Here is a 17007-nt window from a genome sequence, read left to right as displayed (position 1 = left end):
GAAGCAGTCTCTTTTCAGCAACACACAGAAGAGGGTTCACAGATAAGCACAGAGGATTAGATCTTGTTCGTATAAGGCACAGAGGCAAATGGATCCTGTTTGGGATGCTAAAATTATGTGCAGCGTGCCACAATGGCATGTGTGAGTTTGGGTGGTCAGATGAGAGTTGTAGTAGTGCTCATGATTCTGACTCTCCTTGGGCCTGTGCAGTGATGTAGAAGGATGCACTTTTCTTCCCTTCCGGGAGCTCTATGTTTCTGGGATTGTCCTTCCTGATGATGGTTGAAGTGCCCTTAGGCCTCATGCACACGACCGTTGTTGGGTTCCGTGTCCGTTGTTCCATTTTCCGTGATTTTCTGCGGACCCATTCACTTTCAATGGGTCCGTTGAAAACTCGGAAAATGCACCGTTTGTCATCAGCGTCCGTGATCCGTGTTTCCAGTCCGTCAAAAAAATATGACCTGTCCTATTTTTTTGGACGGACAACGGTTCGCGGACCCATTCAAGTCAATGGGTCAGTGAAAAAACACGGAGGCACAGAAGATTGACATCCGCGTCCGTGTCCGTTTATTTCCTATCATTTTCAAGGCAAACTTGACTTAGATTTTTTTTTTTTCACTTTTCTTGTCTGGTGATCCTTCAAAAATCAAGGAAGACACACGGAAGAAAAAACGGACACGGATCACGGAACAACGGAACCCCATTTTGCGGACCATGAAAAAATACTGTCGTGTGCATGAGGCCTTAGGCAATTTTGCGGAACAGGTGCGGATCTATTAATTTAAATGGGGGAGTAATTGCTGTCTGCATCAGCACTTCCGTGATGCAGTTCCGCAAAAAAAATGAAGCATGTCCTACTTTTGGCTGCAAATTGCGGTCCGCGGCCCCATTGTACTCAATGGGTCTGCAAAAAAGCGGATGACATGCGGAAAGACACCAAATGTCATCCGCTTATCATCCGCATTACCCTAGCAGCATGTATTCCTCCTTCCTTTTTTATTTCTGCGGAAACACGGAACGGATGTGGATGCACTTTTGTAAAAAACTGAAGGTTTTTTACGGAAACACGGGTCCGCAAAAAAACGGACCGTAAGGATAATTGCGGATGTGTGAATGGAGCCTTAGTGGAAGGTTTTGAGGTGCAAGGCAGGATCTCAGTTCATGACGCAGTGTAGTAGTGGTGCAGGAAGCAATGATGAAGAATTAAAATGTAAACAGATCAGGACAGTTCTTATCATGCAATGGACTGGAAGATGTTCACAAATGCATTTTCAACAGATGTCACAGGTTTCATGGCTGCACAAGTAGTTAAAGGGCATCTGTCAGCAGACTTGTCCCTATGACACTGACTGACCTGTTACATGTGCGCTTGGCAGCTGAAAAAATCTGTGTTGGTCCCATGTTCATAATATGTGCAAATGAGCCTCTAGGAACAAGGGGGTGTTGCCATTACATTTAGGCTGGGTTCACACGGGCGTTACGGATTTGTTCAGGATGCGTCCCGTTGCATTGCGGCAAACCCGCACGAGTAGGTACCCAATTGCAGTCAGTTTTGTCTGCGATTGCGTTCCATTGTTCAGTTTTTATCGCGCGGGTGCAATGCGTTTTGCACGCGCGCCATAAAAAAATTACTGTGGTACCCAGACCCGAACTTCTTCACTGAAGTTGAGGTTTAGGTTCAGTGTTGTGTAGATGTAATTTTTTCCCTTATAACATGGTTATAAGGGAAAATAATAGCATTCTTTAATACAGAATGCTTAGTAGGTGGTCAATTGAGGGTTAAAAAAAAATAAAAAATTAACTCACCTCCTCCAATTGATCGCGTAGCTGCCGGTCTCCTGTTCTTTCTTCAGGACCTGTCAAAGGACCTGTGGTGACGTCACTGAGCTCATCACATGGTCCAATGACATGGTCTATCACCACGGTGATGGACCATGTGATGTGATGTCACCACAGGTCTTTTAGCCGGCAGCTCATGATTAAAGAATTAAGAAGAGATCGGCAACTACGCAATCAAGAGGAGGAAGTGAGTTAATTTTTATTTTTTAACCCTCAATTGACCTTCTACTAAGAATTCTGTATTAAAGAATGCAATTTTTTTCCCTTATAACCATGTTATAAGGGAAAATTATACAGTGAATAGACAGTCATCTTAGCAACCATGCGTGAAAATCGCACCGCATCCACACTTGCTTGCAGGAGCTTGCGATTTTCACACAGCCCCATTCACTTCTATGGGGCCTGCGTTGCGTGATAAACGCACAATATAGAACATGCTGCGATTTTCACGCAATGCACAAGTGATGCGTGAAGATCACTGCTCATGTGCACAGCCCCATAGAAATGAATGTGTCCGGATTCAGTGCGGGTGCAATGCGTTCACCTCCCACATTGCACCCGCGCGGAAATCTCGCCCGTGTGAACCCAGCCTTAGAGGCTCTGCCCTCTCTGCAACTGCAGTGCCCTCTCCACTTTGATTGACGGGGCCAGGTGTGGTGACATTTTCCCTGCCTGGCCCTGTCAATCAAAGTGACGAGGGCGCAGCAGTAGCAGAGGGGCATAGCTGCAAGGGAACATTAGAGCTACAGGGTGCACTGGTAGCATTATTACTACTGGGGGTACTGTGGGGGCATTACTATTATTGGACACAGAATGGAGGGCATTGCTACTAATGGGGGCACTCTTGGGGCGTATTATCACTACTCCTTACTAATGAGGGTAGTCTGGGAGCACTATTACTTTGGGGGATTATTTCTGACAGTATAGTGTTTGTGGGAGCACAGTGGGCACAGTATTGGGAGTAGCATCAGGATGACACAGTGGTCTGTATAAATATGGGGGCTGATGTATGGTATGTATAAATTCGGGGGCTGATTTGCAAAATTTGTAACAGTCCCCTATGTGCCATATAGTAATACTGGTGTCTTTGTATGTGGCAGAGGGGGTTGTACAACCCTGACCAAATACTCCTGCCTGCTACGGTCTAGACCAGGGATCAGCAACCTCCAGCACTCCAGCTGTTCAGAAACTACAACTCCCAGAATGCTTTATTCACTTCTGTGGGAGTAAGAAGAACAGCTGAGCATGTTTGCATTCTGGGAGTTGGAGTTTCACAGCAGCTGGAGTGCTGAAGGTTGCTGATCCCTGGTCTAGACCAAATGGAGGAGAAAAGGAAAGTGAAGAACTCAAATGCATGGAAACTGTAAGTCACTGGATCTGCCCTTGACTGTTTCTTTTAAATGTGTTTTAATATATTTATTAGGAAGTAATGTTACTTTTAATTGGGGGGGGGGGGGGGGCAATTTGGCTGCTCCGCCTAGGGTGCCGAAATACCTCATCCTGGCCCCCATTGAAGATGTCTGATGATCAGGGTAGCTTGATATCTTCTACATGTTGCCAGATGACCTAATCTAATCAGAAGGATAGCTCCAGGATACAAGCAGAGCAGTGGAGAGTCAGAGCAATGACAGGTGTCTGACAGCTGCCAGTGAGATATTTGCCCATGTACAGCCGAATTTAGCCTTCACTGCTTAACATTGCTGGAGGATCTATCAAATGGTGCCTAAATAATACCTCTATACAGCACCTAATAATACCTCCACACAGTAAATAAATAATACCTCTATACAGCACCTAATAATACCTCCACACAGTAAATAAATAATACCTCTATACAGCACCTAATAATACCTCCACACAGTAAATAAATATCACCTCTATAAAGCACCTAATAATACCTCGATACAATAAATAATACTTCCACACAGTAAATAAATAATACCTCCATACAGTAAATAAATAATACCTCTATACAGCACCTAATAATACCTCCACACAGTAAATAAATATCACCTCTATAAAGCACCTAATAATACCTCCACACAGTAAATAAATAATACCTCCACACAGTAAATAAATAATACCTCTATACAGCACCTAATAATACCTTGATACAATAAATAATACCTTCATACAGTATATAAATAATACCTCCACACATTAAATAAATAGCACCTCTATACAGCACCTAATAATACCTCCACACAGTAAATAAATAATACCTCTATATAGTATATAAATAATACCTCTATACAGCACCTAATACCTCCATACAGTAAATATCTCTATACAATAAATAAATAATACCTTCATACAGTATCTAAATGACGACTATATACCCTGCCATATATTGCCCACACGATACTTTTATTCTATCTCCCTTTAGCACCACCAGTTATAGACCTAGCAAGGTCATCTCTTGGAGCATTTTAGATAAATCTGATGATCTAATTCCCACATGTTTTCCCTGTTGTTATTATAAAGAATAATAAAATTACATTTCCGACCTGGCGTTTCCCCAGGCAGTTTGTGGCCCTGTGTGAGGAATACTCTAGAAGACAGTGGAGACTTTCTAATACGGTGCCAGACCATTCTAATATTTCCCGAGGGGGAGGGGAGAGATAGGGCACCCAGCAGCTGTTCCTAAAAATAGTAGGAATCCTGGGTGACTTTTGGTTGTGGTCACAGGAGCAGGGCTTGCAGTTCCTCATCTACCACAGTAGCTGAAGCATCTCCTTGGAGAACCTTACCGGGATTTCACAGGACTATCATGAGGTATGTTGAGGAAAGACTGCAAGATGTAGCGATATTATTTACATGGGACTGTATGCTGGAGGGGGCTGAAATTAGGAAAGTGATGCTACTTACATGGGACTGTATGTTTAAGGGGCTGAAAGGAGAGCAGTGATGTTATTTACATGGCACTGTATGTTGGATGGGTTGAAGGGAGGAGAATGTATGTTGGAGGGGGCATCTGTAATGACCCAGACTATAAAATGATCATGTAATTTGTCCCAAAAGGTGAACACTGCCAGATATGTTGTTTTTTATACAACAAAAAATTGAGAAAAAAATGAGTAGTATGAAACCCACAACAGTATGAATGAAAGCTACAAGTCATCCTGCAAAAATAAGGCCCTAACACAGCTCCGTTTTTATTGTGCGTAGGCAGAAAAACCTAAAGAGTAACTAAACTTTTGAATACGTTTTTGTGAACTTGTCCCTAACGCCCTAATAACAGTTTTTGGTAATAGCTTTAGAACTGTTTTACTTATCCAAGCCATTCTGAGATTGTTTTCTTGTGACACATTGTACTTCATGATAGTCATGAATTGGAGTCAATATATTTCACCTTTATTTCTGAAAAAATCCCAAATTTACCCAAAATTTTGAAAAATTCACAATTTTTAAAATCCAATTTTCTCTGCTTTTAAAACAAAAAGTGATACCTCATAAAATATTTATTACTTAACATTTCCCATATGTCTACTTTATGTTGGCATCATTTTGTAAATGCCATTTTATTTTTTTAGGACTTTTGAAGGCTTAGAATTCTAGATTCTTAAAAACACATTGTTTTACTTTTTTTTAAACTTTATTTATGTCCCAATCTGGGACTTCAACTTTTGGGGGTCGATCCCCTCAGCACCCGTAGAAGGCAGGTTCCGATGCCGTGTAAGGTCACCGGGATGCCTTGTCACCCATCGCGTCCCTGCCACAGCAGTGCGGGGACCTGATGGGCTCCCTCACACGCAACAAACCCCTTCTATGTCGCGGTCAGCGCTGACCGCTGCATAGAAGGGGTTAATTCACCGGCATTGGCTTTTACAGCGATTCCGGTGGATACAGCAGGGGCCCGGCTATCATGGACTCCCGGACCCCTGCAGTGATCGGGTGCGCACCATTCCGGTGCACGCCCAATCATCATGAGGTACTATTACGCCAAGATGCGGGAAGTCACTGACTTCCATGACATAATAGTACATCATATGTCAGGAAGGGGTTAAAGCATTTGGCCAGTTTCCTATCTTGATGAGCTGTCTTTAGGATAGGTCATGATATCAGATTGGCGGGGGTCCGACTCCCGGCCTCGCCATCGATCAGCTGTATGAAGAGAATGCAGCGCTTGTGCAAGTGCTGCATTGTGTCTCTGTTTACCTGCGTCCGTCGACATCGCAGCAGTGAGCGGTGTGATTACAACTGCTCCGTCCTATTCTATCAATGGGAAGGAGCAGACGGAATGGAACTGCTACTTCCCATTTACGTGCAGTTGTAATTACATCTGCTCGCCGCTGCATTGTTGAGCAAGTAAACAGGGATGAGAAAGCAGAGCTCATTCAGGTATATGGTGATAAATATTTGGGGTACTCTGGGCAAATAAAAGAAATATGTCATTATGGAACTGGAGAACCCCTTTAATCCTCACCCTACCTTTACTGGTATCCAGTGTTGATATATTCCACTCTACGGTCAATTTTTTTTTTTGTAAAATTCTTTTGCTTAAATTTTATTTCAAGGCAACCTGCTAAAGTTCTTTGGTATGACCGGGCAAAGTATGTGCATATGGAATTCTGTGTTGAGAACAGTCGGGATGTTAAGGTGGACATAGAAGAACATAAGGTCATATTCAGGTGAGTATACGTGTAGATAAAACTTACTTACTTGGTGGTGGGGGGGGGGTCTTAAACAATAGCGAGTAATGTGAAATTAGTTTTTATTTTTCTACAGTGGTTAATTTGAGAAAGAAAGGGTCATCATTTAGGGAATTTCTTTTTTATGGTAGCCATGAAGGGGTACAGAAATAGCACTTGAATCTTGGCCTTGGTGCCTGAGGGAGCCAAAAATGCCCCTCTGCCCTATAAGAAGATGCTGGTGTTATAGATTGGGTCCCAGGAGCTTATACCTATGAGGGTGGACATAGATGCCTCAACAATAGGATTCAGATTGAAATGGTAAAAAATAATTGGGGCTGCTTTGCCACAACCAGAAGGGTTTTCTCGTGTGCCAGTTATTCTGATTGTGGTACAATGTCTCCGCCTGTATGTGGTTGCCATTATGATATTGGAAGGCTTATCTAACTGAGACTAAAAGACTTTTGGCCATATGACAAATATCACACCTCCAAATCGGTGGCTTTAAAATCAGGGGCATCATTTAGGTAAGTTATTGGATTGTCTCTAAATGGTAAACTGGCAGCACATAGACATTGACCAGCACAGAAAAGAGCCCCACAATTCCCAGTGCGGGCAATGCCAGTCCTCCATAGAACATGATGTAGCAGTAAGACAGCACTACTCACTGTTTATCCAGTAGTTCCAATTTGTGGTGGTGCCTGCAGCGTTGGATCCCGGTCCAAAGGGTCCCGTAGTTGCCAGCAATAAATAGTAGAGCCACGGCACTCCAATGGATATTTTCCAGTACCTTTATTACACCTAAATCAGTAGCGACGTTTCGACCTAACGGTCTTTATCAAGCTCACATTATAACAATGACACAGTGAACATTTAAATACCACCCCAAGGCCTCACATTGGTTACAGCTTGGCCCATCCCATTAACCCCCTTTGTACCTCCTAAAGACCTCAATCCGTATTTTACATCCTCATTAGGTAAGGTAAATGAGGATGTAAAATACGGATTGAGGTCTTTAGGAGGTACACAGGGGGTTAATGGGATGGGCCAAGCTGTAACCAATGTGAGGCCTTGGGGTGGTATTTAAATGTTCACTGTGTCATTGTTATAATGTGAGCTTGATAAAGACCGTTAGGTCGAAACGTCGCTACTGATTTAGGTGTAATAAAGGTACTGGAAAATATCCATTGGAGTGCCGTGGCTCTACTATTTATTGCTAGTCCTCTATAGAAGTCATCGTAGACTGGGGAAAATACCTAATCATAAGAATAACCAGAACATTTTCTTCTCTTCTTTTGCCGCACAGTTGTCTAAATGAAGATAACATTCAGATGTATAATGAGATTGTGCTGTATGACAGAGTCCAACCAAAGGTAGGAGGACACTAGGGTCTCATGCTACGGGATGGAATATAAATGTGATAGAATTACTCATTTTTTAAGATGGGTGGTATTATAGCTAGGGCTTTGGAGAGGGGGCTCCCTGATGGCGATTTAGCAATCCTATCCAACCGTGAAGAGGTGGCCTGCAGGCCGGTGGTTCCTTATTGGTGGTGCCTCTGGCTCGACTGGCTCGAAAATAACTTATTTAGGTCCGCTTCTATAGGGCTGCAAAAAATGCAGACAGCACACAGGTGTCATCTATGTGCTGTCCACATTCCTATGTCCCAAAAAGTTAGAACATGTCCTATTTGTGTCCATTTTGTGAACAAGAATAGGCATTTTGACAATGGGGCCCGTAGAAAGTGCGGGATTCGTCTTTTGCGGCTCAGCGGTTTGCGGACACCAAAATCCATACAGTCCTGTGCATTGAGGCACAATTCCCATAGACTTCATCTGGGCTCAATTCTCTACCAAATCTTTAGCCCAGGGGGCCTCCACCATTTTATTTCATGCTGGTTGGTCATGTTTAGTGATGAGTATTTCTATATTTAGGATTCCAGGGAGAAACGTTCAGGCCGGTCGATTACCTGTTTCCTTAGGAAGTGGAAGGAGAAAGTGGCATGGCCAAGGCTAACCAAGGAAAATAACAAGGTGGTATATTATAGTTGATACCCATGAGACTACCCTGAGCTTGGGGCCAGGACTAGTGGCATCACCACACCAAGTGCAATAATGTAAATCTGAGACACTTTATCATTCTGCTACAAGTGAGTGGTCTCAGTGCGAAACCTCACCGCACCCTCTCTATCCAAGATTGCAGTATTTCCACTCTTTCCCATTGCAGATGCTTCCATGGATATATGGAGAAATGCCACAGTAATGATCATTATGTAATAATTGCTTCATTTGGTCTTTTGTCTGTAGCCTGCTTGGTTGTCTGTAGACTTTGACAATTGGAGAGACTGGGATGCAGAAGAAGAGGGAGAAATGGCGTTAGCAGAACATTACCTGGATGTGAGTGAAATATTACAGCATATTTCTGATGGATCTCATTCATTCATTAAGTTTAGTCTGTTAGGATCCATTACAATAGTCAATACAGATCCGTCATATCCATCATGGAAGCCTTAGAACAGAAGGCTTCATGCCAATGCTAGCAGTGAAAATGAATAGTTTAATGTGTTGTTTTTCAGTTGATCAACCAAGTGAAGGACAAGGGAGCACCTCCTAGTATGGACGACCTGGATGATTTGGATGTGAGTCTATCACAGATTACAGATACATACATATATCATTAACAGCAAGCAAACGGTTGAAGAGATTGAAGGGGTATTCCCAACATTTAATATTATGGCCTATCGCTAAAATGTCTCGTAACATTATGATTGTTGGGAGTCCAACTTCTAGGACCACCACCTTTCCGGAGAACAAACCGATGACCAGCCCTTTAAAAATGAGTAATACTCACCTTACCGATCCTGCACCACTCCCATTCTTTCTCTTCCTGGGTACCATGATGGTTGCTGTATTTTGGCCTGCTCACTGAGGTCACCAATGTAGCCAATGATTGCCTGCAGTGGTTGAAACCTCATCATTGGAGGCCAGGATACAGAGACCGATGAGAGGACCATGGAAGGACTGGTATGGAAGTGGCGGGGATCAGTTTTTTTTTTAGACCATTCTAGGCTTTTGGTTAAAAATTTCAAGGGAGTAGACAACCATTTTAAGTGAAAGGTGCTGTGTTGTAGTTCTTTGCACAGTAAGTGGCATCTGTACACGAGAAATCAGCCATCCCTCCATTAGAAGGATTGTGGGGGCCCTAGTTGTCAGACTCCCCCAACTGGTAAGTGATGGAATATCATAGTTTTCATGTACTTTATTAGGAATACCTCTCTAACAAGCAAGGAGCTCCTCATATTAGAACATCTAGAAAATGAAGATGCCCTGCTGAATGGGACATAGTAAATGCATCTGCGCCTAGATGATATGGTGGAGAAGAGAAGAAGGTTCCCAACACTGTATATACCGTATTTTTCGCCGTATAAGATGCACTTTTCCCTCCTAAAAAGTGGGGGGAAATGGCAGTGCGTCTTATGGGGCGAATGCTGCAGTTTACACTGATACCCCGCCGACCGCATGCTGCACAGCGCGGTCGGCGGGTGTATCAGTGGGGAGGGAGGAGGGTCCGGGGGCTGGCATCTAGTTTTGAATGGCAGCGGGGCCCGGTGCAGTCACTGTATTCTATTGCACCGGGCTCCGCTCACTGTAGTAATCCTATCTATAATCTTCAATACAATCCATTAATCTTCACTTACTAACGTCCGTATCAGGCAGGAGGGCGGGCGGGCACTGGCAGCATAACTCACTACGTCACGCGCCTGCTCCGCCCACTTTATGAATGAAGCAGGCGGCGCAGGCGCGTGACGTAGTGAGTTACACTGCCAGTGCGCCCCCCCCCCCTCCTGCCTGATATGGACGTTAGTAAGTGGAGATTAATGGATTCTATTGAAGATTATTATAGTTAAACAATGCCTAAGGTTATAGATAGGATTACTACAGTGAGCGGAGCCCGGTGCAATAGAATACAGTGACTGCACGGGCTCCGCTGCCATTACAAAACTAGATGCTGGCCCCCGCCCTCTGTATTGGGGGTCATTCACACTATACAGGGACACTGTTAGGGGGGGGGGGGTCAGTGGATGACACATAGCATAAGATGCTATTATGTGCCATCCACAAATGCCCCCATAACAGTGCCATCCATAGATGCTCCCATAACAGTGTCATCCACAGATCCCCCTCCATAACAGTGCCATCCACAGATGCCCCCATAACAGTGTCATCTACATATCCCTCATAACAGTGTCAGCCACAAATCCCCCCATAACAGTGTCAGCCGCAGATCCCCCATAACAGTGTCAGGCACAGATCCCCCATAATAGTGTCATCCACAGACCACCATTAGTTCAAAACCGACCAAAAGCACACCTTTTGGTTAAAAAAAATATTTTTTCTTATTTTCCTCCTCAAAAACCTAGGTGCATCGTATGGGCCGGTGCATCTTATAGGGCGGAAAATACGGGTAAATAAGAGATTAGGGTGAATGAACCGAGCAGTGATCACTCCTTTCTGGTAAAGGTTTTTGCATTGTGATTTTTCATTGGGGGTATAAAATGAAATTAGACTTGATAAGAAAACCATCGATGTAATAATAAATGCTGAATGAAATAATAGTAATAATATATTTCTTTTCCCAGGATGATATATGAGACGTGTGTATGAGCCTGTCCCTAATATAGGTAAATTGCTGATATTTATATATGAACATAAGTCACTGTTTTCCTATGAGGGGGAACTAGGTGTAACTCGAAACCTACCATTTATAAAACTGGTGTCTTCTTCTGAGGCAGAAGGACCTTCAGGCTCCTCAGGCATCTATATCTGGGTGCAACTGCTACCTCCACACTTCTTATAGCTACTATAATGAAGGGAACATACACATACACACCACCAAAAAAAAAACATTTCTGCTTCTTTAACACCCTGATAAATATCATGGTTTATATTCAGGGTAGGAGACACCTCCAGTGTGTATATCTTCTACATGGGTTGATGGTTTAATTAGAGGAGGTTTTCCAGAAGTTCAATATTGATGGCCTAACCTCAGTATAGGTCATCAATATCCGATTGGGGGGGTCTAGGACCCCACACCTCTGCTGATCATCTGTTTAAAGAGGCTGCGGAGCTCCAGTGAGAGCTGTGGCCTCCTTGCAGTATGCCAAGCACAGCGCAGTACATTCTATTGTGGCTGGGCTTGGTATTGCAGCTTAGGCCCATTCTTGAATGGCATTGACCCACAAATACCCCCACTAAAGATGGGTCATCATTATTGAACTCCCAGAAAACAGAAAACTCCTTTAATGATCTTGGAGTCAACACTGCAACTAGTTTGCAATCTCAGGGTTTTAGAAGCATAACTGGAGACCCTGTATTACCCCAGCGACATCACCAAATGGGATGACGTCAGGTTCTACAGAGTTTATATGACGTATAAAACTGAACTATATGTATTTGTATTTTCAGGAGTCCTGACCTAGGCAAATGATGGTGAAGAGAGAAGTCACTGTGTAATTCTTCCATTTTGTAATAAATTTTTTTTTTTTACTTGTGCCTCGTCTAGTGAACTATAACTTTCTATTGGGTAGTGTAAGGGTCAGAAAAGAGTGGAGACAATGCTGGACTGAGGTACCTGGATAAGTGATTATAAATTATTTTATACAATTATATGATAAAGTGAATCTTGTGGCCTAATAAGCTGTAGAAGGTCACCCCAATTTTTCTTGCACCTGGATTCAGGGTTTAGCTTGGACATGTAGCTGGTGGGTCACAGGTTGCAGACCCCAAATCTAGATCAGCAGCTCATACATGTAGAAACATATGGGGTCATTTATTATTAGATATATGCCAATTTTTGGTGTATATCTGTCGCAGATTCGGTCACAAGGGCAAATGGCAGCCCAGTCTGCGACTTTTCCCCACTCATGCCAGGTCTAAGGTCTCATGCACACGACCGTATGTATTTTGCGGTCCGCAAAAAACAGATCCGCAAAAATAGAACAGTACTATCCTTGTCCGTAATGCGGACAATAATAGGACATGTTCTATTATTTTGCGGAACGGACATACGGAAATGGAATGCACACGGAGTACCTTCCGTTTTCTTTGCAAACCCATTGAAATGAATGGTTCCGTATACGGTCCGCAAAAAACCCCGAAACGGACACAGAAAGAAAATACATTCGTGTGCATGAGCCCTAAAAGAGGGGGCATGGCGTGGGCGTAGAAAATTATATAAATGTACGCCAGCAAGGGAGCTGGCGTAGATTTAGTCCAGCGGTGGATGCACCAGTGCCTTTAGATAACTTAGGGTACTTTCACACTTGCGTTGTTGGATTCCGGCAGGCAGTTCCGTTGCCGGAAATGCCTGCCTGATCCTATCCGTATGCAAACGGATAGCATTTGCTTCCGGATGCGGATCCGTCTGAAAAATGCATTGAAACACCGGATCCATCTCTCCGGTGTCATCTGGAAAAACAGGTCCGGTATTTTTTTTTCTTCACATTTTTAAAGGTCTGAGCATGCGCAGACCGGGAAACCGGATCCAGTTTTCCGGAACACTTGGTACCGGATCCGGCATTAATAGATTTCAATGGAAATGAATGCCGCTTCCAGAATTCCAGCAAGTGTTCCGGAAATTTGGCCGGAGAAAATACCGCAGCATGCTGCGGTATTTTCTCCAGACAAATACCATAAGAGTGACTGAACTGAAGACATCCTGATGCATACTGAACGGAATGCTTTCCATTAAGAATGCATTAGGATAAAACTGAAGCGTTTTTTTTTCCGGTATTGAGCCCCTGTGACGGAACTCAATACCGGAAAACTAAACGCAAATGTGAAAGTACCCTTAGGTGCATCATGCTCCAGTGCAAGGGGTATTAAGACTGGCATCTAGAACACCGTTCTTAATAAATGACCCCGATAGTGCGGCCAATATCGCTAGGACTTATCCTGGACTTATATGGGGTCATTTATTAAGAGCAGTGTTTTAGACGCTTGAGCTGGCATAGGATGCACCTAGGTTATGTAGAGGAGTCGGCCTCTACAAAACATAGGCGCATCCACCGCCAGCCTAAATCTACACCAGCTCCCTTGCTGGTACAGATTTAGATCATTTTCTACGCCTAAAACAGGGGTAGAAAATTCTAAATAAGACGGGCTGGCCATCCCGCCCCTTTTTTTAGACCTGCCGTGAGCGCGGAAAAGTCGCAGATTCAGCCACAAATCTGCGACAGATATATGCCAAAAATTGGCATACTCTATCTATGTTTACTCTCAATTTATTGAACAGAAATATTATTTGAATACAAATCTTCATTCTATGCATATAAATACTCACAGTTCAGATTTTATATCAACATTTCAGACATATGTCAATAGTACTATTATACCGCTTATTGCGGTTTCATTTGAAGTGCTATCCAGTACTAACGTATACTTATACACTGTATGAACAGGAAAATAGAAAGGAGAATAGAAAAAAAAATATCAAGTAGAGGGGGAAAATATAAGGTGAGTATCAGACCAAAATCACATCTCATCGCTAGAACTTATCTTCCAGCAAGCTCTCTCAATAATGCAGGAAAGTTTGTAGAATTAAGAAATTCAGAAAGGGGGTTCCACCTAGTGTAAAACCTATCCCTCTGATCATGCGAATGTGCGATCAGTTCCTCCATTCTGAGCAAATGTCTGATTTTGCCTGCCCATTCACAGAGAGAGGGTGCCTCATCGGACTTCCAGTGCCTCGGTATTACCATTCGCGCTGCCATGAGGAAAAACCTCAAAGCATTTCTTTTCATCTAGAGCTAGCGTAGCCGAAGTAAGAGAAAGGAGCGTCACTTTGGGTGTGTCGGCTAACTTTTTCCCTGAGAATTGGCTATAGATCTGAAGTACTTGATCCCAGAATCTTTTTATAGCCTGGCAGGACCACCAAATGTGGAGCATAGTTCCTTCTTCTCTTCCACATCTCCAGCATATACTGTATTGGAGACACTGGGGAACATTCTATGAAGAGTCGATGGGCAATAGTACCATCTGGAAGGGATCTTAAAGTACTTTTCTTTTGCATGTGTTGCTATAGACAATCCATGAGAGAACTTACACATCTTGAGGATATCTTCTGCTGAAAAGGTGAGCTGTAGGTCTGTTTTCCACTTTCTGAAATAGGGAGCTATGTCTGGATTGCTTTGATCTAACAAGATCTATTACAATTGTGATAGCAGTCTGCAACACGTGTCAGGTTTTAGAAAAAGAGTATCCAAGTCCGTCATGTCGGGATGCTGCTGATGAGCGAACAGGCCACCTACAAATGCTCTCAGCTGAGCATAAGCAAGCCACATTGAACCTTGTCTCCTGTCATCCGGGACAAGGGATTCATATTGTAATACTTTTGCATTTTTCAGTACGTCTCGGACACTAGGATATGAGGATCTATGCCAAATTAAGAACTTATTCACCCTAAATCCTGGTATGAAAGCTGGATTGCCCATAAGAGGGGTCACGGGACCTGGTCTGTGTGATATCTGGAACCTTAAGACCCAGCTGTCCCATTGGTAGAGGGTGTGGTGTACTAAGTAGGGCCATTCCTCAATTGGGGGTCTATTATCTTGAGTCACCCATGGGGCTACCAGTAGTTCCATTGGGGAAAGATCCTGTTCTAGCTGGAAAAAAAGTTTTCCAGAAGACCCATGTGACCAGTTTAATATCCGCATGATATGATGTACAGTCATGTGAAAAAATTAGGACACCCTTTGAAAGCATGTGGTTTTTTGTAACATTTTTAATAAAAGGTTATTTCATCTCCGTTTCAACAATACAGAGAGATTAAAGTAATCCAACTAAACAAAGAAAACTGAAGAAAAGTCTTTTCAAGATCTTCTGTAAATGTCATTCTACAAAAATGCCTATTCTAACTGAGGAAAAAGATAGGACACCCTCACATGTATTCCCTCTTAAATTGGCTCAGATCTCACACAGGTATATCACACCAGGTGCACATAATTAGTAGATCGTTACTCTGCATGTTGAATGAGGCTTGCCCTATTTAAACCTCAGACATTTAGTTTGGTGTGCTCCTGACTGTTGAAGTGAGAGTGAGCACCATGGTGAGAGCAAAAGAGCTGTCAGAGGACTTCAGAAAAAAGATTGTAGCAGCCTATGAGTCTGGGAAGGGATTTAAAAAGATCTCAAAAGATTTTGAAATCAGCCATTCCACTGTCCGGAAGATAGTCTACAAGTGGAGGGCTTTCAAAACAACTGCCAACATGCCCAGGACTGGTCGCCCCAGCAAGTTCACCCCAAGAGCAGACCGCAAGATGCTAAAAGAGGTCTCCAAAAACCCTAAAGTGTCATCTCGAGAACTACAGCAGGCTCTGGCTACTGTTGATGTAGAAGTACATGCCTCTACAATCAGAAAGAGACTGTACAAGTTTAACTTGCATGGGAGGTGTGCAAGGAGGAAACCTTTGCTTTCCAAGAGAAACATCGAGGCCAAACTAACATTTGCCAGAGATAAAGTTGACAAAGACCAGGACTTCTGGAATAATGTTCTTTGGACAGATGAGTCCAAAATTGAATTATTTGGACACAACAGCAGAGGACATGTTTGGCGTAAACCAAACACAGCATTCCAAGAAAAGAACCTCATACCAACTGTGAAGCATGGAGGTGGAAGTGTCATGGTTTGGGGCTGCTTTGCTGCAGCAGGACCTGGTCAGCTCACCATCATAGAATCCACGATGAATTCTACTGTGTATCAGAAGGTGCTTGAAGAACATGTGAGACCATCAGTTAGAAAATTAAAGCTGAAGCGGAACTGGACCATGCAACATGACAATGACCCAAAACATACTAGTAAATCAACCAAAGATTGGCTGAAAAAGAAGAAATGGAGAGTCCTGGAATGGCCAAGTCAAAGTCCAGATTTGAATCCCATTGAGATGCTGTGGGGTGACTTGAAAAGGGCTGTACGTGCAAGAAACCCCTCAAACATCTCACAGCTGAAAAAGTTCTGCATTGAGGAGTGGGGTAAAATTTCCTCAGACCGATGTCGAAGACTGGTAGATGGCTACAAGAACCGTCTCACTGCAGTTATTTCAGCCAAAGGAGGTAACACTCGCTATTAGGGGCAAGGGTGTCCTATCTTTTTCCTCAGTTAGAATAGGCATTTTTGTAGAATGACATTTACAGAAGATCTTGAAAAGACTTTTCTTCAGTTTTCTTTGTTTAGTCGGATTACTTTAATCTCTCTGTATTGTTGAAACGGAGATGAAATAACCTTTTATTAAAAATGTTACAAAAAACCACATGCTTTCAAAGGGTGTCCTAATTTTTTCACATGACTGTATGATACACTTGTAAGTCTGGAAAACCTACTCCCCCTCTGTCTCTAGGTTTAGTCAATGTCTTAAAGTTTATCCTGGATTTACCGGAACCCCATATAAAGTGCATTATGGCTCTACGTAGGGCCAGAAAAAATTTATTGGGCACACATATGGGTATTGTTTGGAAGAGATACAAAAATCTCGGTACAATAT

The 17007-nt window shown here is 43.1% G+C and overlaps 1 protein-coding gene across 2 annotated transcripts in view; it reads left to right on the top strand.

Moving 5' to 3' along the window:
• The first annotated feature begins 4483 nt into the window (after window positions 1-4483).
• Window positions 4484-17007, top strand: part of LOC122941313 (alanyl-tRNA editing protein Aarsd1-B-like) — a 72283-nt gene continuing 59759 nt past the window's right edge. The window contains exons 1-8 of one of the 2 annotated variants that reach the window (XM_044298439.1): window positions 4484-4614; window positions 6357-6470; window positions 7777-7843; window positions 8405-8503; window positions 8777-8866; window positions 9046-9108; window positions 11110-11151; window positions 11936-12022. In XM_044298439.1, the coding sequence (XP_044154374.1) occupies window positions 4610-4614; window positions 6357-6470; window positions 7777-7843; window positions 8405-8503; window positions 8777-8866; window positions 9046-9108; window positions 11110-11121 (450 nt within the window). In that variant the 5' untranslated portion in view covers window positions 4484-4609 and the 3' untranslated portion in view covers window positions 11122-11151; window positions 11936-12022. Of the gene's footprint in view, window positions 4615-6356; window positions 6471-7776; window positions 7844-8404; window positions 8504-8776; window positions 8867-9045; window positions 9113-11109; window positions 11152-11935; window positions 12023-17007 lie in introns of those variants that run through there. The other variant, XM_044298440.1, reaches the window with a different exon arrangement.

Source organism: Bufo gargarizans, chromosome 6 (assembly GCF_014858855.1).
Source record: "Bufo gargarizans isolate SCDJY-AF-19 chromosome 6, ASM1485885v1, whole genome shotgun sequence".
Lineage (NCBI taxonomy): Eukaryota > Metazoa > Chordata > Amphibia > Anura > Bufonidae > Bufo > Bufo gargarizans.
The sequence above is the reverse complement of the archived record's forward strand: the minus strand, read 5'-3'. Positions and strand labels throughout refer to the sequence as shown.